Genomic DNA, 23,790 nt, shown 5'->3' on the forward strand with positions numbered 1-23,790 from the left:
AATGGAAACTCCTAGAAGCTATCCAAAGAAAACAAGGAAGCAAAAAAGCGTGCAGTGAATTTCCAGCGGCCTCACGTTGCAGTGGTGGAAAGCACTCTGGGCTGGGCGTCGGAAGATCTGAGTCTTCCTCCTGTATGACCTTGGGCCTCTGTAAAATCCGGTGGACAAACTGATAAACTGCAGTTACAGTCACTTCAGACAATGAATAATATGCTATGATTCCATATGTCTGAAGTACATAATAGACTGAGTTTATGCCAGTACATTATATTGGGGAAAACATTTAAGTCGTTCTTTCATTCAAGATAAACCTGTGAGTGTGTACTAATAGTTAGGAACCAGGGTAGGCAGCTGGGGTTCAAAGGCAGTATGATGTGTTGTGGTCCCTGCCCTCCAGGAACTGCAAGTCCTCCCTGAGCCACGGTATCCTCACCTCAGGGGTCACCTGGCTGCTATCACTGACCCCAGCCTTCAGTGAGTCCCCCACAGACTTCCCGGGGATCTCCTGTGCCCTGGCTAGAAGGGCCCTATGACAGCAAGCAACCTGGCAATCCAGAGTGAATGCACGTCCTGCTTCCTGAGACCACCCAGCAACACTCCAAGGGCTTAGTGGTTCCCAACCCAACAGATCCTTACCAGAAAAAGAAAACCTATTTAAAGGGCCAGCACCCAGGAAGGTACATGTTACTAAGAAAAAAAAAAAAAAATCTTGAAACCGTTATATACTGTTAGGGGAATACAGAACGGTGCAAGCATTATGGAAAACAGTATGGAGGTTCCTCAAAAAATTTAGAAAAATAATTACCATAGAATCCAGCATTCCCACTTCTAGGTATACATCCATAGGAATTCAAAACGGGATATCAAATGGATACCTGCATATCCATGTTCATTGCAGCATTATTCACAAAAGCTAAAAGGTAGAAGAAACCCAAGTGCCCAACAGAGAAATGGATAAAGAAAATGTGTTATATACCTTCAGCTGAATACTATGCAGCCTTAAACAGGAAGGAAATCTGATCACATGCTACAGCGTGGATGAGCCTGGCGGACAACATGCTACGTGAAACAAGCATCACAAATTGGCAAATATGGTATGAGTCCACCCATATGAGGTATCTGAGCAGTCAAAACCACAGAGATAGAAAATGTAAAGGTGGCTGCCAAGGACTGGGGGGAAGGGGAAGAGAGAATTCATGTTTAATGGGTACAGAGTTTCAGTTTAGCAAGATGAAGTTTAAGAGTGATCTGTTACACAACAGTGTGAATGTATTTAACACTGCTGAACTACACACTTAAAAATAGTTAAATGTTACATGATTTTAACCACCATAAAAAAAAAAAACTTTGAAAGCACATTTGAGAAGATTTTTTTTTTAACGTAAAAGAAAATCTACATGGCAAGAGAATAAATGAGAAACAGGGAGAGGGAAGAGGAAAGCCACCAGGCAGATCAACAGCCCACATATTTAGCTCAGAGTCAACATTGCAGTGCAGTATTGGGGCAGAACAGCAAACCACACACCTGCTGAGCCCCAACTCAGAAGATCAATCTGGCCACCCTCATGCCAGTCCTTTCACTCTGAGTGCTTCCTGCTCTGAGAAATGAACACGGTCTGCACTACTCCATCCACTCCCCTGTGCAGAGCTCCAGAGAGGATGCAGGAGACTGGCATCTAAAGGGCCTGGCGAGGCACAATGCACTTCACAGGTGTAAGGCACTGTGGTCCTTACTGTGACTGCTTCTCTCTGAGGACGAGCCACTGCTCTGGCTCAAGCTGAGGGCTGCATCTTGTGAATCCACAAGAACATCCAGCAACCAAACCCCACAGTGTCCTGCCCAGCGTTAGTCTGGCATCTTTCAACATAAAAGGACAAAGTCAGGAATAGTCCTTTACACAGAAATCACATGCCCTAGTTCTTGACAACTGTAATTACAGCCAAAACAGCTTTTGAAAGAGAGAGAAGAAAAGAAAACAGCAGACTGGATCTAGCAGTGAATTGGGGGGTTCAGAGTAAAACACACACCCAGAGTCCTTATTGTGGCCAGACTAAACAGGGGACTGGACAGCCAGACCAAACAGCTTTCTGGCCAATTAATTTCTCCCTCTCATTTAATGAGCTGCTCGTTAAGCACTGGAAGCAGGTCATAGGGAAGGGAGCTGCTGGCACATGGCCAGTTGGGCTGACAGGTGATGATGGAAAAGCAGACTGGGGAGGGGAAGGAATACCCACACACCAGCCCCAAAGGCCTCCAGGAACCATGTGTAGCCAGCCCCATCACACGTCCTACCCTCTGTTGCTTCGCATCGATGGCTTCCCGTACCTCTGTTCCGTCTACAAAGTTTATTTCTGCCATTGACTCCCTCGCTGGGGAAGCTCCACATCCTGACCCTTGGGTTCTCAAGCTGAGGTCACCACCCCATCAAGGAGCCATGCAGTCCTGGGTGTGAATTCCAGCTCCAACTACCAACACCAGTTTCATCTAGGATTATCTAATGCCCCCAGTTTCTGTTTCCTCATCTATAAAATGTAACAATGATACCCTCACCTCATCCAGAGTAGTTGCAAATAGCAACATTTCAATATTAAAAGGCCTAATAAAGCACCTAACACAAAGTACTAAATAGTAACTATTACTGATAGCTACTAGTATTTTTGTAAGAATAATCATTTTAATTATTATGATGTAACTTTAAAATATATATGCAGAAATAGAGTCAGAACAAATACACATAAAATCCATTATTCCCTCAGTAACACGAGGCTTCGATTACTGTAGTTTCATAGTATGTCTTGAAGTCAGATAGTACCATTCCTCTAACTTTGTTCCACTTCAGTACTTTTTTTTAATTGAAGTACAATTACAATGTGTCAATCTCTGGTGTACAACACAATGTCCCAGTCAAAATGGCTACCAGTATTAATAGAGATATTATTAACAGTGATATTACCAATAACATATTCCCTGCCTCTCCGTCAAATATGAAGAAAAGAGGAAATTTTTTTTACTTGAAACCCTAAGGCCAGGCCAGCTCCAGGTCCAGTTCTTATCACAGTGGCAACGGTGGCATCGGTGGTGAGAACAGTAACGCATCCTCACAAGGGCAACACCCCAGACATGCCCAGCTGCAGCCTCAGTGCTTTCTACCTGAGCAGGCAGGTGAAGGAAGAGAAGAGGCGTGGGAACACCGAAGGCCAGGCCTGAAGCCAAAGGGGCGATGCGTTTCGCAAGTTCTCACGAGACCAAGTGGAGACGCGCACTCAGGCCACACGCCCGCCATTTCTAGACCCCTCTGACTCTCTCGGCCTCAGCTTAACCCAGAAAATGAGAGTAACATGACCCCTATTTCACAGCTTGTGAACATTAAATGAACCCAAGTGAAAATGCTTTGAAGTGATTCATTTCTATGTTCATGGAAAACAGCACTGCATTTAATGGTAGTTTCAACAAATTCAACTTAACAATAAAAAATGCAGAAGGACCGGGCTGGTGAAAGCAGTGAAAAGATTATTAGGCTGATGAACTGCTTGGGGAATCAGAAGCAAAATACTAATTTTCTTCCCAAAATTGCTGTCATTGAACTGCAGTTTCTGTTGATCAGATGAATTGACTGAAAGCAAAATTGGCAAAAAACAAAATGAAGCACCCAACACCCGCTATGTGTTTTCCACTGAGGTGAGCAGATTCTTCCAGAAGACACAGAGCCCAATTCAGGCTACAACCAGGACAGCCAAGCCAGCCACCTCCAACACTGGTTCTCTCCAAAAGTCCTTACAATTCACTTGACCAACCCCAACCCCACCTTCAAAATTGCACACATCTAATTTCTCATTTCATGGCAGAGCACATGGGCAAACTCCTTCACAGTGATTGGAAGATAACCTAATTTTTATTCAGTCTCTGCTCTGTGTATCACAGAGTCAGAAAGCAACAGGTTGGAATGTTGACCTAAGTCTTCTAAGAGTACCCAAAATACCAGAAGAGAATGCACACGTGTCCAGAGCCTAGGGCAACCAAGGAGATTTTGTTGAAATCCTACATTTCTTAAAAATTTAAGTAAATCTTTATGTACCATAAAAATGCTTTACTTTTTAAATGTTTTGAGCCAATTATCAGTTAATCACTAAACATTTTCCCTAAAATCTTTGAATCAAAAAGATACTTCACCATTCTCTCTGACTCCCTGGCAGACCCCACACATCCTCAAGGGTAACATGCAACTCAGCTGGAGAAGCAGCAGTCATAAGGGAGGGAGGGACATAACCCTCCAGCCACCATAGCCATTCTAACCTTGGCCTTTAGTCAAGATCAACTACCTAACTCACAACAGTGTCCGTGGCCAGTGTAAGGAGAGGGGGTCCAACGTTTACAAAGGGTGCAGCCATCCAATCTGGCACTTTCAGTATTTTCTAAAAGGGCCAGCAGACAGGACGCTTGAGTTCCCGCTCCACAGAGCCCCACCTCCAGCCACTCACCCGGATCCGGCGCATGGCAGCCACGATCTCCACTCTGCTGTTGGGCCTCGGCACATCCAGGCTTCCTACGTACTGTGGGGAAGAAGCAAACATTCATTGAGAAGAGGGATGGCAAGCGTCCCCAGTCACAGAATGCTAGGGCTGGAAGGACCCTCAGAGGTCATGCAGTTCATTTTACAGGTGAGGAAATCAAGAGCAAAAAGGGTGTCTTGTTTTGAGACTATTTCTAACTTCTTAAAAAGCAACTAAACAAGAAATAGCTTCCCTTTTCGCCTCATTTTTAATCAGAGACACAGCAAGCACTGTGTTTAAACAGCAGCGCTTCTGAATCAGAAAAACTTGGGTGTGAAGAATCTCCCACCCCTCTCTTTGTGACAAGCCACTTAGCCTTTGTCTCAATTTCCTCATCTGTAAAATGGGATTTCAGCAAAGATCAAACGAGATAAGGTACAAATCTCTTACACAAATGTGCTCTGCACATATTAAAACACTCCCAAAGAATAAAAAAGAAGAATATATACTCTTTATTGATAGAACTTCATTGAATTAGCCCTGGATGTCACAGAGACCTCAGACCCTTGGGTAAGTTCCTAAATGGAGAAAAGGAATGGACTAGTTTTCTAGTCAGAAGTTTAACCTGATTAGACTTTTTATTTTTTAAAACCAAACGACATGCAGGTTGTTTAATATATGAATAATTTCTTGCTGTACCCTTTCAAATAATGCAGAAACATGCAAAGCAAAAGAATAAAGTCCCCCCACTGTCAACAGTTTGATGTACATCCTTTTGTGTATTGACAGACACATATATTCATAGACATACAGAGGAATCTGTTTTATATAAAAAGGTTCCTACTATTCATACCGTTCTGCAACTTCATTTTTTTGACTTTAAATAAAACTTGGTTATCTTTCTCCACCAATGCATATAGGTCTGTCACATTACATGCGACGGCTCCCCTACTGATGGCTACTTACCCTAGGGCACTGTTACAAAATTGCTTTCACAAACCTCCTTATCTACACACCTTTGAGCTCATCCAAGTAGCCCTTTAGGCTATATTCCTACAAGTGGGATTGTTGAATCAAAAGTATAGATAATTTCAGGTATCATTACTCAGCAGAATAAAACAAGAAAAGAGGATGACAACCCAACATTTACGAAGCATGTGATATGCCTTCAAAGATACCACCCCAGTCCATACTGACCCACTGGCGTGTGCCCTTCCTTTTTACACACAAACTATATAAAATAGCCCAGGGGACATCCTAGAAATCAACAGCCCCAGGATGATTTAAACGTCTATCCAACCAAGCAAAGGTCGCGTTAATAGAAGGTAAGAGCAGGGCAGTTGTCTCTGCAGGAAACGTACTTCCTGTGGTTGTGGGAATAGAAGGTTCTTCCTAAAATCGGGCGGTAAGGCTGGCCCCAGTGAGGAGGGTTTCAAAAACTAAATACTGCAAAAGGACTTCCCCCAGTACAGATCCACAGTTTGTGCTAATACACTGAAGAGCAGCTTGTAGTAAGCAGGGTGCGCACTGCAGACTGGGCCCTAGACAGACAGCGTCACCACAGCAGGTAAACACCCCTCAGATTTAACCATGGTTGGTGTTTCTCCCCTCTGAGCTCTGCTGGGGCCCCACAGTTTGTCAGCATGTCAGTGACCCACATAGGCAGGAATGACGTGAGGCCAGGTTTGTGACTTCCCAACTTCAAAGCACCACCCACAGCCGGGGGCAGTTTCCACGCTTCCTCTCCAGGACGCTGCACGCCTGATGGCTCTTGCCTTGAACTGTGAGCAGTAGGGATTAACTTGGCACTCAGACCTTCAGGGCTTGTGTTCCCTTGGCCATCACATGAGAGCTGGGACCTCAAGATCAAGCAAGGTCACCCATTATAGATGAACCTAGGGGACAGCACAGTCCTCCCACACTGATCCCTGCACCCCGAGGAAGGGCCTGATACCCAGTGAGAGCCACAACTGGGCCTGAACGCAAGTGCCCAACTGGGGCCCATCCCCACCCTGAGACCCATCCCCACCCTGAGACCTCCACCCAGCCCAACTCTCCCTTCTCAGGAAGAGGTGCAGCTGGATTGAGAATCGCAAAGCAGCCAGGGTACAGAGGATGGAGGCAACACAGAGAGGAGAGGCAGCTTTCTAGCTGTAGGCAAGATTTCCTAACAAGGGAGTAGCATTCTGTATGCGAAGGCATTCACAAGAGGACACCCAACATCTTCACCCTGCTAGTGCCTCCTCCAGCCATCAGCCAAGCTGGTACGTGTGCACGCATACATTACACACCTTCACACACACACACACAGTGCACACATGCTCACACACCTCACGTGCCACCCGCACACACGACTCACCCCACACACACCAAGCATGCACACAGCCATCCGACACTAACACATCCCACTCAATCACACCACACGCTCATCTTCCCTCCCAATCATGTGAAGAAAATCACAAATCTGCCTTTCTGAGAATGAGTCTGGAGCAGATAACCCATCTCTACCATAGCTGCACCTTACAGTTATTCAAGGAAATGAAAAGAAAACAAAGCAGGGTTCAGGTCCAAATCTCCTAGTCAAAAGCTAAATATCCACACTAATCATGAATCAAAAAAGCAGAGCCAATTCCAGGGAAGCAGAAGGATCAGAAAATCCATTCCTCAGGGCAAAATCAGAGGGTACGATGAGTGACTGCTGCTGCTGCGTACATGTATAACCCCACAACGCAAAGAGCATCTCAATACCTGGCCACTACCCCCTCCACAGCTAACTTCAGTCCACCCTGAGGCTCCATTCTGAGCAAAGTAAGACACAGTCTGAGACAAGACCCACCTGGGAAAGGGGTCCTTGTAACCACTCAACTTCGAGGGTCAAACTGCTCATTTCCCTGGTAAACTGAATCTAGGCTGGCACCTACCGCTTGAGACTGGGAAGTTGGCTCCCAGATCTGAACCTCATTCGTCTGCTGACTTAACAACCTTCCGACATCCAGGCTTCTGTCACCTCCCACAGGAATCAGGCGAAACTAATTCCCTGCCTTCAGTCAAAGGCTGATGCACGATGACAGGTCATTACTCAGAAACGGCATCCCCTTTATCTGCCTCTCCTGCAGGGCACTGGGCTCTGGACAACAGAGGCAGGTCAACTCAATGCCTGGGAACTGGAGGAATCATTTCCAAAATAGAAACTCATGCTTTCTTCCCCTCCACCCCTCCGGTCATGCTCCTCCCCTAACCTTCCTCACCTTGATTTACAACTCTGTCCAACAGTTATTCAAGCCTGAAACCTGCGAGTCATCCTTGAATGTGCTTCTCCTTTATCCATCACAGCTAATCAGCAACCAGGACCTTCAATTCTCTCTCCTCCACCTCTCCAACAACACTTCCACTACCTGATCCCAGAAAACCTTTCTCTCTCACTTAATCTACACGAAGGCCTTCTCATTGGTTTCTCTCTTGTCCCCATGGCCCAACTCCAAACCATTCTCCATGAGGCTATCAGTGATCTCTTTCAAATGCAAATCAGGCTGTGTTACTCCCAGGCTCAAGAAGCTCCCGTGCTTGCTTCCAACTGCTCTAAAAGATGACAATCAAAACCCTCAGCCTGGCCCACACAGTCCCCGTTGTCCAGCTTCATCTCACACCACCGGCCTCTCCATTATTCGGAAGGTACTCAAATACATCATATCTTCTCACATGCTCGTCCCTGTGCGCAGGATGTTCTTCTTCCACCCCCATCCCCCCAGTCCTCCAATACCCACAATCCCGTAGATCTCTACCTCTTCTGGTCCCTAGGGAAGGTGAGATTCTTGTATGGATGGATCCCATAACTCCATATAGTTCTCCTTTAGAGCATCAACATGTGACTAAACATGTTTTATTCATACTGGTTGGCCATGACTAGTAGAGATCCAGGCACACAGGAGATACTCAAAACATATCTGACTGACTGGCATATCTAAGAATGAACCCTTATTATTCACCCCTAAGTGCACATGGGAGAATCTCCACCCCAAGGAGGGAAAGAAAAAGAGGGCTCAAGCCCTCGATTCTGCCTGGTATTCAGGCATTACAGGCATCAGCCTGCTTCTTCCAGTCAACCTTCCCACCCTACTGTGATTCTACAAACTTACCTGACTTTTATTCACGTATGTGAACTGGACCTAAGCCACCTGCTCACAAGTAATTCCTGGCTTACCAAGAGATGATGGGATAGCAAACCCTTCTGTTGGTGGATTTTTAATCACCTAGCATTCTGGAAGACTCCTATAGAATTCCTGTGTCAGTCTTCTGGGAATCCTTCCTGTAAGATATCACAAGGCCTCTATTCGGAATAGTTGCCACTGATTTTACGGGGGAAACGGGGTAAAGAAGTTAAAAAAGGGCCTACTTCCTTTTCATTACCAGCGAGGGGGAAAAAAAAAAACAGAAGGACGATGCAAACTGTATGGAGTAATCAAGAGATGAGATTATCTGTGTCAGTTTTATTTGTGGCTTCATCTTCCAGATCAGCAGGAGTTAACTACAAATAAGGTTAACCAAAGGACTTCAGATTTTTTGTGGTAAGTTTCTGGGCAACCTCAGCCTTGGTGTTAGATTAATACCTCACACAGTTTCTTCTTTCATTTTCTTGCTTCCACCCTATTTTCTGGAGATTAACTTCTGAAGACAATGATAAACTGAACCATAGTATTTCCTGGTACATGAACCACAACACTAAAAGCAGCAAGACGTAACAGCTTAACACAGTCACCAATATCACCACCACCCATCGACTTGTTAGACTTTCTGCCCCTCCCTTCCTCAGGGAACTCCCTTTATTTACAAAGTTTCTGTCAAGTGTTTCTAGAGACTGAGAAAAAACTTACGTATGAATCAAAACTAAATGCATCAGATGATTCTGCTTCTAACAATGTTGAAAAAACTGTTATCATCAGACTAGGTCTCCAACAAACTCTGGACAAGATATAAAAAAGCAAATGCACAGAATATACAGAGTGAACTATGGATTATATATACAAACCATGGATGTTAATCATTTATCAATAATGGCTCATCAATTGTAACAAATGCACCACTCTAATGCAAGATGCAAGTAATGAGGGGAAACTGTGAGGGGGGCTGAGGGGGGATAGGGATCTAGGTCCATGCCACCCAGTTTTTCTATCACCCTAAAACTGCTCTAAAAAACAAAGTCTATTACTTGAAATAATAAAAATGACTTTGAAGGCACTGGCAAGAGATCAAAAGCAGGCAGAGACTGGCGAGAAATCAACCCTTGAAAGAAGGGAACTGCACTAGGTGAGACCTGGTTCGTGCAGTTTTGTTTGGCAGGACAATCCCCCAAGTGCCGCAGGGGCTGGCTGGAGCTCAAGCCAAAATGCACACTCAGACCGCCAGGGACCCGGTCACCAGAGACTGGAACAGCCAGAGGAGCTGGAAAGCAAGGGCAGAAATCCCTGACAGGAGGGTGTCACAGGAAGGGAGCCTCCAAATCATGTATAAACCCCACCCAGGTCTTACATGACCCCCAAAATGCACAAATACACAAGGAGTCCAGCCAAAAGTGGCAGCTGCCCACCTCAGGAGAGGCAGGTGCAGGATGTAAAACTGGCCATGTTAACTGTCCTTAAGAGCAAATCTACACTCTTCAGAAGAAGATAACAGAATCTTGTGTTGTGGGGCTATAAGCACCCCCACTGACTGGCCAATGCAGGCAAGGCCATGGGAAGAGACTACAGTGCCACATTCTCCAGGGGTAAAAGGACAGGACCCCTATAAATGTAAAGTGAGTCTCTGGATCTCTGCAATCCCAACTCACATCTCTCTATAAACTGATCGGTTCTAGAGGCTAAGCCCAGAGCACACCCACATGAGGTTCAGGAGGACGCCCCTCCTGTTAACAGAGATGGACCATGAGGCCTAAAGCAGTTAGCAGATGGCAGAGAAGGGGCGTGGTCTCCCCCCAGCTTCTGGTTCCCAGTCCAGGACCTCCCGCCTGCATTCTTATCACCTCTCTCCTTCAGGCCCCAAACCTGGCCTGGTTTCTATTCCATCACCCTGCCTACCTTCTCCTATCCCTCTGGGCCTCCTGTGTCCTCTCTCGGAAAACACAAACAAGCAGTAGGAAATGTGATATCCTGTCTGCATCTAGGAATCACTAGTTGTTAAGGGCCCGTGTGAATCAGTCCCCTAACCAAGGCTGTCTTGATATATCTGCTAAAAACTTAGAATCATAGAAGCAGATGATTTCAAATCCAAAAGGAACCTTAGGAATCACGTCCAAGGTTATGTCACAAAAGAAAGATTAAGTAAGAACATATCAAAAGCATTTAGCACAGCTGGGTATCCTGCCAGTACTTAATAAATATTCACCATCATCACCCCACCTAAAGTTACTGTTTCACCATCGCTGTTTTTTTTCCCAGCAGTTAACATGGTCTGCACTTAGGGGTTTGCCTCATTCACATGGTGACCATCTGCCTGCCCCAGTAGAATGGAAGATCCTTGAGGGCTGACACCTTGCCCTCATACTCCCACATTCCCAGCCCTGAGAACAGGGCCTGGCAGAGTAAGACTCAAGTATCTGCTGAATGAGTGAGGGGAACTGCAGCCCACAGAAGTTAACTGGCATGCCCAAAGATACAGTCATGGCAGAACTGAGGTCGAGAAACCTGTCTCCCCACTCCAGGCCAGCGTGAATGCTCCAACGGGAAAGTTCTTCCTTGCCTGCAGAAACTGCTCTTGGTGCACAGCTGAGCGTCCTGCTGAGCGGGATTATGAATGTGACCTGGGTGAAAGTTCTCGCCTCATTTAGCACTGAACAAAGCAGCATTAACTGCAGTGGCAGCAGCGGCCCCGGATTCCAGGGCACACACTCAGCCAATGACCTCCTACTAAATGCTCTGGGGGAAGGGCCAAAAAAAGAGTAAAGCTGCCTCGGGGTGTCCCGCTCCCCGCCTCTGAGGCCTGCTCTGTGTTCCCCAGGTGCTGAGGTGTGCGGGAGGGGGAGTAGGGACTTCGAGGTACCCATATGGACATTTACCAGTGTCCTTACCCCCGCCTGCAACAAGACAGACGCTTCACTGCAGGTTCCCCACTCTCCCCTCCTCTTCCTACCCCCCCCAACACCCACGCACACCAGAAAAGCTTCCAAAATGCCTGAAATGCAGCTGCACACCACGTCTTTATTTATTTGTAGTCTAAGAGGAATGAGGCACTTATATTTCTTCCTCTCTCTCCCAGCCCATCCAAAAAAGGAAGCACTATTTGAAGGCCATCTGATGCGTCTGTGTCACTATTGATCAGGGGCTCAGTGGGGGCTGATGAATGTGCCTGAGATCATGGCAGAATCCTTCATGCTCCTCAACATTAAGGGGCTGGGTGCAAAATAAATAATTGTGGTTACTTGTCTTTATGCCAATGCTGTGCGAGTCTCTAAAAGGGACAGAGGGTAAAACTGAAGCATCCAGCGTGCCCATGGAGAAGCTGCCTCTGTGGGTTTAGTCTCCATTAGCAAAAGCTTAGATAGGTTGGCCTGATTATTTTTCTTTATTATGAGGACTCTGAGAGACACAGCAAAGATGAAAGAAAAAAGCAGTAAGACAGAAATACTGTTCTGGTTTTTCAACTATTAGCTCATGAATGAAAGCCTCAGCTCCGTGGTTGAGATCTCTGGCTCACATCACAAATGCAGGCTCGGGGCAGAGGCCAGAGCTGCATCCCGGGCAGGGAGTGCTTTCCACCCTGCCTACCTAGGATGCTTACTGGCCAGCAGGTTACTTCTCCTACAGAAAAGAAAAAGAAAAAGGGGGAAGCCCAGGGCATAGTGAGAGGCGAGGAGAAACACTGATATTCCACAATAATGAAATCATCACCTGTAAAACCACCAGGTGAGCCAGGAATGGAGAGATGAACAAAGATCACGATGAAATCACAGGGAAGTCAGACCCAACAGCAGAGCTTAAGTGGCCTTAAAGGTCATTTGATCCAACCCATTTTACAGAAGGGAAAACTGAGGCTCAAAGAGAGAACAGAACATAGCTTGAGCTTAATCAAAACTTAATGAATAGTACATATATGTAAATTTTAAAATATATATGCAGTAAAAAAAAATGAGTTAGAGCTATCAAGCCATGAAAGACATGGAAGAACCTTAAAAGATTTATTACTAAATGAAAGAAGCCAGTCTGAAAAGGCTACAAACTGTATGATTCCAACCAAATGACATTCGGGAATAGGCACTGCTATAGAAACAATAAAAAGATCATAGTTTCCAGGGGCTTGGGGAGAGGGAGGGAGGGAGGGAGGAATGAACAGATGGAGAACAGGGGATTTTTAGGGCAATGAAATTATTCTGTATGATACTATAGTGGTGGCTACATGTCATTATGTATTTGTCACAACCCATAGAATGTACAACATCAAAAGTGAACCCTAATGTAAACTGTGGACTTTGGTTGATAATAATGTGTCCATGTTGGTTCATCAATTGTACCAAATATAGCCACACTGATGAGGGATGTTGAGGGTAGGGGAGAATATATGTGTGGGTGTGGAGGGCTATGTGCAAACTTTCTGTATTTTCTGCTCAATTCTCCTGTGAATCTGAAACTGCTCTAAAAAAAAAATCTATTAACAAAAAAATTCGGAAAAAAATAAAAGTATATTATCACTAATTGAAAAAAAAACTTCCCTGTCTTGTGTTCCATGTCCTCAGCCTCTATCCATTCTACACACAGCTAACTAACTAGACAAACTAGTCCATGTTAGGACAACACTGGCAGCAAACGTCCTAATTTACTAGCCCAGCCAGATGGACACACTCATATCTTATGTGTGTCCTGAAAACCAAACATTCTCAGAGGCTATTCACTGGCCATCAGAGTTTCTAGCACTGAGTATCAGATCAGTGGAGAGGATATTTGGTGACAGAGATGTCTTTCAACTAACTCTAGCCTTCAAATCACAACATAGAAGCTTCCGTCTATTCTGCCCAAATGTTAAGTGACGGCCCTGCACAGAGAATTACAGAGGCTGAGATTAAAGGCTCTTAAGGAAGGTAACGAAGTACGTAGCACAAAGAACCTGGGCTTCAGAGTCAGATCTGGACTGAAATGTGAACTTCAGTTTCTTCTTCTATAAAATGGGAAATAGACTACGCTCTTTACAGAGCCACTGTAAAGACTAAATGAGATAACGTATACAAAGTCTTGACACTTACATCTTCCTTCAGCTCCCTGTCTAGGTTAGTTCTCCGTTACACTTGATGTCACTTATCAAAGTTGTGAGTCTAGAATTGCTTCTTAGATTAACTTTGCCTCCCCTAACCAGGGCTGTAATAACCAGGTATCATGTAGTTGTCACCACTGTATCCTCAACACCCAGCATAAAGCCTTACCCGTCAAACAAAAATGAACTAATAGTAGCTTTTCCTGTTGTTAAGTGAGACTCTTTAAGATGTTATTCAGTTCTTTACCTACTTTAAGGCAGTCCCAGACTGTTAGGCCTCGATCGTATTACCTAACTTCCCACAGTGATCCACCCCACAGTTCTCATCTCAGAGTAACTAAGCAGCATTCCCACCACCACTACTTACTACTATAAAACAGCAATATTTTTGCAATGAGTTTTCAGATGCGGTAATCTAGGTAAGCTGTGGGAAGCAGGAAGTCTGAGGAATTCAAAGTCATAGTAACAATTCCTCTCTCCATAAAGTGGAGGGAAAGAGGGTAAAAAAAAAGCCACAAGGATAATCAAAGAAGTCCAATCAAAGAGAAGGGTCTACAAGGGCATCCTGAGAGAAGAGGCAGAAATGGGGTCACACATGGACTTGGAAGACAGAATTTCCCAGAGAGTAGAAATGATGGGAGAGAGACATCTGCACTGGAAGGCAGCCCCAAAGTCTTTCAATCCCACTTCCTATTTCACTCCAACAAGACAACACAATGATGTCCAATAACCAAGTGTTTTGCTCACAGTCACCCAGTTACAGAGTCCAGATGAGACTATGACCCAGGTGTCCTGGCTTCCAAGCCAATATTCTAATAACGACAGTATGACAGAATCAAATGAAAAGGCTTGGCAGTCCCAACCCCAGCTCTGCCACTTTTAAGCAGCTCTATGAATTTCAACCAGCTGGGCAACCTCTCTGTGCCTTCTCTTCTTCATCTGTGAGATAGAACCCTACAGGGTAATCATGGGAATTAAATGAGACCATATATGAAAAGCACATGGTATCTTATGAGAGCTCCATTCCTTTCTTTTTTTTTTTTAATATTTGTTTATTTATTCATTTATTTTTGTGGGAGGGAGGTAATTAAGTTTATTTTTAGAGGAGGTACTGGGGATTGAACCCAGGACCTTGTGCATGCTAAGCACGCACTCTACCACTTGAGCTATACCCTCTCCCTCCATGCCTTTCTTTATGAAAAAATTACAGAACACTTTTTAATTGCCAAAGATCAGGGATAAGAATAAAAAAGACTATAAGGGAGAAAAAATGATAACAAGGAATGACCAAGCTGTATCCTAATAAAGAACTAAGTCTGGAAATGATTGTCTGGAGGGCCTTGAATGAATACCAGAAGAGTTAGGTTAGAGAAAAGGAAGTGGTCGAGGGCATGGACAGAAGGGGTTGCAGGCAAAGGTCATCTGTAGGACAGAGAGAAATTCTTCACAAAAGTAAGAAACCTGGCCTAAAACCTGAACCTCAAACCACACTGCTTGCGTCCCACTTTGGAATGCCACCAGAGCACAAGGGTTCAGATTTGTCTGAAAAACAAACATTTTAAGGAGAAATTAGTATTTTAATCAAGATTTTTTGTGGAGAGGTATAAAAGATTCACCTTACATAGCACAGAGCTATGGAAGAGCCTGGAAATGCTTGAGACAACATGACTTTCCAAACCGTTTAGATGTCGCTGACAGATCCCTGTAGTTCTGGAAGGTTCAGAGAAGAGAACTCTGAAGGGGATAAGGCCAAAAGCCAGGATAGGCTGAGAGGCAGTCATTGGGACAGAGGAAATGCTGCATCTTGAACCAGGGCCCTCAACCACAAAGGAGCCTTCTGACATATACTCACCTGTCATGAGCCATGAGGTTCCTTGAGGAGCAGGGGAAAGGAGCAAGGAAAGTAGGGGTGAAGGCCAACCAGGGTGACCAGCCATGTCGGTCTGCCTGGCGCTGTCCTGGTCTTAGCATTGAAAACTCCAAATCCTGGACAATCCCCCTTCCTGGTTGTTTGCAGTGTCCCCTCCCCTCCACCCTGGTTTCCCTAGCAAAACGGTGACACACTCCTGACTACCAAGAGTGCTGTAGATGCTAACAGCCTTGCCTGCTAAGCACACGACCTCTCTTAGGGAAGGGCCTTCTTAATGCCTCTGGTCCTGGGTAAAGCTACAGAAAAGGAAGGAAGAAATAGGTGCTAAGGGAACAAGACCAGTCCCTTGGGATGTCTCCCAGGCAGGAAGGATCCCAGGTGTCAGGCCCCATCTCGCCAGAGTTATAAGGATGCCCTCTGAAAAGTGACACGCAGCCATGCCAGCTCCTCCACACTCACTCCATCATCTGCCCAGGATGGATTGGGGAAGACAAATGGGCAAAATAAAATGCTATTCAAAGGCATAACACAATTATGAATAACTACATATTAATATCAATGCATGCATTTCTGTACAAATTCCAAGCACTATAAACCCCCTCAATTCATTACCACAAATTCTTATCCTCTGGAGCCACTCTTCCCACATTTACAAAACCAAACCCAAGGGAAACCACATACCCCATCATCACCACTGCTCCACCGCCCAACAGAAGGATACACTAACCCCTGCGGGCCGCAGCCTCCCTAAACATGAGTAAAAATACCTGCTCTCCCTACCCTTGTAGAGTGTTTGTGAGGCTCAAAGCAGTGATCAATGTGAATGTATCCTGAAAAAGTATGAAGCCCTACAAGAGCAAGAGGTGATATTGCCATAATATGTGGGTAATGTGGCACCAGGTCCCTACCCACTAGGATAGGAGCAGGTACAATCAGAGGGAGAAGGTGGGACTTAAAGCCAAAGTACCAGACTTTCTGGCCTGGGGACCACAGACTCTTCTGTACCTTTCTAGAGCCCTACCTGCTCCTAGGATGCAGAGCAATGTGCTCTGGTTGGGGGATTGTCTTTGGACATCACCTATCTCCTGAAAAGGAAGAGGCCATTCTCAAGATGCCAAGGCCCACCACTGTCACCGTAAAGCATCGCTAGCCTGTTAGCGCCATTGGTTTCCATTTAGGGATAGCTCACAGGACTGGTGGAGTGGAAAGGGTCTAAATTTCAACATTACTACATATTGACCATGGAGGTCTCAGAAGAATCAGTTACCCTCACTGAGCCTCAATTTCTTTATCTGTAAAATGGAGATGATACCTCAGTGGAGGGTTTGATGTGTAAATTAAATAAGATGACATACATAAAGCACACAGAGCACCTCACTAAGCGGAAGTTCTTCTGTGAAGAGCCTGGAAATGTTTGAGACATCACGGCTCCCCATCCCTCCTTGGGCTAACTGCCCAGCTGCCCGACCACAGCCAGTCCAATCACGCTGGGGGTGAAGAACGCTGTCAGGGAATGCAGGAGGATTTGCTGACTGGCTGGTGATTGGCACCACCAGTCTACTCAGTTGATATGTGTCCTTCTTGAAGGACACAGAGCCTTTATCACAGGCTTTATGACTTGATGAAATGTGATGGAAATCACTAGGTCAGCATCCATGCTCTTCTTGCCTTGCTGAGAACACACACTTGGTGACGTTTTCCAGCCTCCCTCGTGAGATCCTGTGGGTTCTGGCCGATGAAATGAGAACAGAAGTGACGTTCACCACCACCAAGCCTGATTATTAAAAACAACTCCCACAGTTAAATCCTTGCTGTCTCTCTCATTCTCAGATGACTGGAGGGCACCAAGGCCCTAGAGGAGGGTAGACCAACAAGATGGAAAGGATCGAGGTCCCGAGACAACTGCACGTAACTAAGCCCCCTTCCCACAAAGGACCGTGAAATAAGAAAAACTCAGAGAAAAGCCACTGAGATTTTGGTGTGTGGTAGCCAGCCTCCAAGACGGCACTAAATGACTCTCAGCCTCCTGACAGTCACACTGTGTAGTTCCCATCAGATGTGAATAGGCTGACCCACCAAGTGTGGATACATTTCAAGATATCTAAGTAACATATTATGGAAATGACTGGGTTGAATTCTGTAGCTAGGGTTTAAAGACATTACAGCTTCCACCTCTCTCTCTCAGTTCACTTGCTCTGGGGGAAGCCAAATGCCATACTGTGAAGACACCCAAACAGCTCTATGGGCAGGTCCATGAGCCAAGGAACTAAGGCCTCCTGCCAACAGCCAGCTCTAATTTTCCAGCCACGCAAGTGAGCCGTCTTAAAATTGGACCCTCCAGCCTAGTCAGATCTTCAGATGATCACATCCCCAGCCAGTGTCTTGACTGCAATTTCCTAAGAGACTTTGTGCAAGAACCACCAGCTAAGATGCGCCTAAAAACTTGACCCACAGAAATTAAGTGATACAATTAATGATGATGGTTTTAAGCTGCTAAAGTTTGAGGCAATTGGCTATTAACACACAGAGTATATTTGTCGTATCAGCTAGAGTTATTTACCAAATGAATACCTTATGTATTCAAAGAAAACCTGAAGGAATTACCCAATGCATCCTGTTCCACCAGGTTATATGTGACACCAGGAGCAGACAATGGTTCCACTAAGCACACCAGCACTCCCCTCTTACACGCGCAGATCCTCTCTCTCACAGACCTACACGTGCTCAGATACACGCTCCAGGCCAATTCACAGCTGTTGTTAACTTTCTTTTAGCTAAGGAGGGTATTCTCTCCGTGGATTCATAGATGGGGAGGAACCTGAGCGACCCTAAGAGAAATGCCCAGCCTGTGTATGTAACACCACAGTAAGTCAGAATTATGTGTGCATGTGAACCCATGTGCATATGTTAAGGCACAGGAGAGGTGCTGAGCAACCACAGTGGGGAGAAGGCATGGGTTTTTAATTAATGGAACAGCAGAATGAGGGGCAGGCAACTGAATAAGGGGAAAAATGGATTTCGAAATAAAGCGGAAAAAGGGCAGGGAAAGGTTCTCATACACAGACTTTTAAAAAGAAAACAGAGCTCTGTGCTTTACCTCTAGTGCCTCTTAGTCACTGGACTGCCTTGGCTTTAAACCAAAAAACACACTGTGCTGTTCCCAGAAAGCACTCCTAGAAGTTGTGGTGATGGGTACCATTAAATCAGATCGATAGATAGAAAAGCATCCAGAAGCACACACCAACCCAAATCCAGTTAAAATGCATGCAAATGGCAAATCAATAGCATTGCAGAAGTGCAGAGGGACAGACAAATGGCAGTGGGGGGTAGCAGGGATGGCTCAGAATTTGAATGCGGCTGAGAGGCTGAAACTGACCAGGGGAAGATACAAGGACAGAAAGTGTCCAGAAGTGGCACTGCTGCAGGGGGCTGTGTAAAGCACAAATCGTGCCGCGCCTCCTGATCTGGGGCAGAGCATCTCTCAACGACAGTCAAAGAAGCAAAGGAAGACGGACTCTAACTCTCAGCTCCCACTTCTATCACCAAAACCGAGGCTGGTGGGGGTTCTGACGGTAGGACGGAGATTCAGAGATCTAGTCCTAAGCTGACCAGAATCCCTGTGCATAAGTCCAAGGCACCATTTCCTCCATCGCAGCCCAGAGCTGCTGCACTGCGACCTGCACTCTGGCTGGCCTGATACAATCTGCCTCTTCTTTAAGTCCCAAGGTATGTTTAGAAGGGCAGTACTCCTCCCGGAAAGGCCAAGAGGCACCTCCTTCTGCTCAAAGGCAGCTCCCTTCCTGCTATGCCAGCTGAGAAGCAATTAACAAAAAAGGACAGACACAAAAACAACACTCTTACTATGGTTCTTCCACCAGCTGGTCTCCCTGAACGTTGGCAAATAATCTGACATCAAATTTCCCATCTGTAAGAGGTAAGGAGTAGCCATTTACCCACCTCTGCAGCATGGAAGAAAAGAAACACATCTGGAAAGCAACTGGAGAAAGGAGAGCAAGCCCAGAGTGTCACACCAGGAAGACAGAATTTGAGGTTATAATTTGAAATTTCCATTTCAAAAACTGCTGTTGGTTCTATTTTTTAGCAGGATAGAGTACAAGACTGAAGCTCAGTACGGAAAAGGGCTTTGTCTTGCATTTGCATTCAGCCCAGTGCTGGCTACCTGGTAGGTACTCAAAGAATTAGAAGAGGTTAGATAAAAATAAGACAAACAGGGTGGGGGTGGGGGTCATGAGCCCAGATTTCTATGATTAAATACCTGGTCAAGTCAACACTGTAAATCTTAAAAATATTAAATGAAGGATCCCCATCTGGTTGGCTTTGTGCATGCTCTTATCCCACCCTGGAATCACCTCTCCTCTGCTACACCTCTTCAAATTCCACTCACCTTCAAGATCCAGCTCAAACCTTTTTGTTCCCTATGCGGTATTCCCTGAACTCTCCAGCTCACAGCAATATCTCCCTCCTCTGAAGATCTGTAGCATTTGTTGAATCCATTTTTATAGTACTACCTTGTTTTAATGTTCTCACTTACTCATAAAACAGAGCTTTCACTGGACTCCCAGAATCTTAGGATCCCAGATAGTGTCATGTACCTAAATCATACCTCCTATAAGACCTAACAGTCATTATATACACACAAGAGGTGAATATAAAACAGGTTTTAAATAAATAAAAAAATGTTCAGAGTTGCCACTTCAAAAGAGAGTCAATTTAAAATACTCTATTTCCTAGACAAATTAAAGAAACATGGACAAGCCAAACAACACTGCAGTCCACTAAATGCACAAAGTTCATTTAAGATGAAGCCTTCGGTGTTTTAGAAGGCAGGTCTGCCGGTTTGCTCCTGTTGGTCTTGAAATTCAGCTATCCTCCTTGAGTTTCCACAGAGGTCAGAGGTGTCCCAGCTACCCTCATGCTTTAAGGCAGGTCCCCAGATGGTGACAGTGATTGCCAAGTTACAAAGTAAACCTGGGCCTGCCACCTCCCCACAAAGACCTGGCAGTCCCCTTGGGAGATGTAGAAGGCTTCCGCTTCTCCGAGTCCAAAGTAATTGCCAGCTCTGCAGACAGAACAGGTGTCCCCCCATCACGAGCATATCAACAAATTCAGGACATTTGTACCAACTGTTCCCATCCTCCAGGACTGGAAATCTTCCAGAATGAGAAAGAAATTCATCTTCCCACAATTCCAAGAGCCTGTCTCTTCTCCTTGCAATATATGAGTCAAAGCCTTTTCAGATACTCAGCACACACATTGTCCTTGAAGAGCTCACAGCCCGACGTGACCCAGCCAGTCCTTCTGTCAGCCATCAGACTTTACCACCGAGGACATAAAAACTAAAAGACAATGACACCTGTCTTCTAAGAACTAACAGTAGACATAAAAGACAGATATATGCTTTAACAAGACAACGTGCTAAGGTCACCACTATAATAAGGTTATATCTATAAAGCACAGTAGAAGCACAGACGAAAAAACACCTAAGTTGATTGGGTGCAGGTCTGCTGTCTTCAAAAAACAGACAGAACTTGAGGGATGAGTAGCTGCTGTCAGATGGAAAGTGAGGAGAGGGCCTGTTCCTGACAACAGCACCAGCACGCAGAGTGAACCCAGCGTGGCTCAAGGCCTGTTCAGATGCTACACATCCTCTAGCCCCAAGACCTAAGGATTCTACACAGCAAACTTTGGTCAGATTGATACAGCAGCTTCATGGATGATAGACTGGAGGGGGCAAGAGGAGAGACCAGTGAGAGATAAGGAGGACCAGAATCAGAGCACAGAGTCGGGGGAAGGGGAGGGGATATCCAAGAGGTAGTAGGCACCGGGCTTGGAACCTCAACGGATGTGGCCGCTGGGAACAGGGACGAATCCAGGATGGTTTTCAGGATTCCTTTCAGCTTCCTTTAACCTTTTACCGACTGCAGTCCCACTTTCTACCCACTCTCCTACCTCTCCTCCCTCACTTACACCGCCGCAGTTTTGCTCTGAGATATGTTACCCATTATACCTGCGCCTGCTATGACTCACTCCTCAGATTTGTGTAATTTAGCATAAATGCTGACTTGATGGCTGTCACCTGTGTTTTATCCCACTCAGTCGAATTCCAAAGGTGTCCTTTTGAACTGAATTCATTTTCTCTCCCTTTTAGAGCAACACAATTTTGTGGAAAATGTCTTCTCTTCCTTCCCTCCTCCCTGCCCAGTTCATTTCATATCAAGTTCATGGGGCAGGAAGTAGATCTGCTTCTATGGTGTACTTGACGCCAAGCACGTTCTTGGCACCCAGTGAGTGCTGATTAGTTCTACTGACTGCAAAAATAATAACAATCCACAAACACCTTGGTTTCCTGCAATTGAGAGGAATTAACTACTACTGCAATTAAGGAAAAGCTGGAGAAAACATCTAGTTAGCAACTTCTCAAAGCAAACAAGATTAAGGCAATAAATACCAGTTCTAACATATTTCTTTGACAGTGTTTTATGTAACAGTCCAATAAAATTGCTAAAGACCACCCATTGCCACAGCAGAATGCTAGCAACATGAGTCACTCGATAACTAAAATTGAACAGATTAATCTACCACATAAGAGACGGAATAGTAAACATCAATAATTTATACTGCTTCCAGATTATAAAAAGGAGAGATTGTTCTAAAATCTACTTCATATAAAATATCATCCTTTTAGAACGATTAAACAGGAAGATAGTATGACGTCATTTACAGACTTTTAGAAAAAACTATAAATGGTCTCTGGGTTCAGGCACAATAGTAACCAAGAGGGGTATGAAACCTACTAGAATTGGTGCTATTATCAAGAATAGATAAGATAGATAAGGAATAACTGCAGGCTAAAATATGCCAAAATGTTTGGTGAGATTGAAAGGTCTCCTATGGTGAGTTAGGAAAGTGAAACCAAATAAAGGGCATCTGATAAAGCAATGACCTACCTTTGCAGTTAGAATTTAATTCAAAGTGTCTAAGCTCAAACATCAAGAACATAGAGAAATTAAGTGGGCTAGCATAGTAAGAACACATCTGGAGAATATTTTAGGTAAATCGCTGCCAGAGAATGAACTCAGATGGAACTGAAGCAACAAACCCCGACATTTCAGCCAACATGTGACATAGTGATATTCCATCAATGACCGTCACTGGGTCTTGCTGACATCAAACTTTCAATCAGGTGCCAAGTCAAAAGAGACCACAAAGGAAAAGATTAAAAAAAAAAAAAAAAAGCCCACAGCTCAGAAAGAACAGACAACAAACAAGGAAGCCAGGGCACATTCAAGTAAAGCTGGGAATCTTAACAAGAAGAGAGCTCTGGTTTCAGAAAGCAGATCTTTGCCCCATCATAGCACCCACAGCACGGTAACTGGGGTAAACTGAAGGGGTCTGAAACCCAGGAGAAGCCACTCAGTGGCCCACAGGACTGACGGAATCAACATAGAGACATGTGGGCTGGGAAGCTCTGTTCTGGATTCTTACTACGTCATTATCAGAATATTTTATACCAATATCAGTTTCAGAACACACTGAGCACTACTTCCCATATTACTTTATTGAGCTGAGATTAAGCTGAACAATCACTTAGTTCTATTATTAAAAAATCATCTCATTCCTCTGACCTCACCTCATCTGTCCAAAGGCAATTCTCGTGTGTTTCACTACTTCTGAAGCTCAGGGAGGAATCTCTACATTTTTCTCTTGATTTCTCTCTACCAAGGTCACTTCTCTTATGAATGATCAAGGTGGACAGAAAGTGATTTCACACAGTAGCATCACTTCGCATCCATCCACCCTTATTTCCCATCATGAGCTTGCCATGGATTCCCTTGTTTGGGCAGGCATGTGTGACCTGCCCTTTTTCTAATATATCTCCCTTTCCCAAAAAGTCTGTGGATGCCATGACTTTCTGCTACAGGGAGCACTGTGATTGAGTAGTACACCTTTGGCTAAGTCAGGTGTCCCGTAACCTTCTCCCTTCCCAGGTACCTTTAAACTTCTCACCATCTTCCACCATGATCAGATAGTCTCAGCCCATCCTTCCACACACGCTGGGGTCAACGTATCTGGGACACACACACATGCCATTGCCGCCAAATTAGACTTCTCAATAGGACTGCACTGTGCAGCTTACAGTTTTCAAAGCATTTTCACACATTATCTTATTTGAT

At 45.0% G+C, this 23,790-nt stretch overlaps 1 protein-coding gene across 2 annotated transcripts in view; it reads right to left on the bottom strand.

Annotated features, from left to right (window-relative positions):
* The window catches only part of C21H1orf226 (chromosome 21 C1orf226 homolog), a 281,437-nt gene that overhangs the window by 207,863 nt on the left and 49,784 nt on the right, over positions 1–23,790 (bottom strand). For both annotated transcript variants that reach the window (XM_006173140.3, XM_006173139.3), the window contains exon 2: positions 4,480–4,551. In XM_006173140.3, the coding sequence (XP_006173202.3) occupies positions 4,480–4,551 (72 nt within the window). The remainder of the gene's footprint in view (positions 1–4,479; positions 4,552–23,790) is intronic.

The sequence above is a fragment of the Camelus ferus genome, chromosome 21 (genome assembly GCF_009834535.1).
Source record: "Camelus ferus isolate YT-003-E chromosome 21, BCGSAC_Cfer_1.0, whole genome shotgun sequence".
NCBI lineage: Eukaryota > Metazoa > Chordata > Mammalia > Artiodactyla > Camelidae > Camelus > Camelus ferus.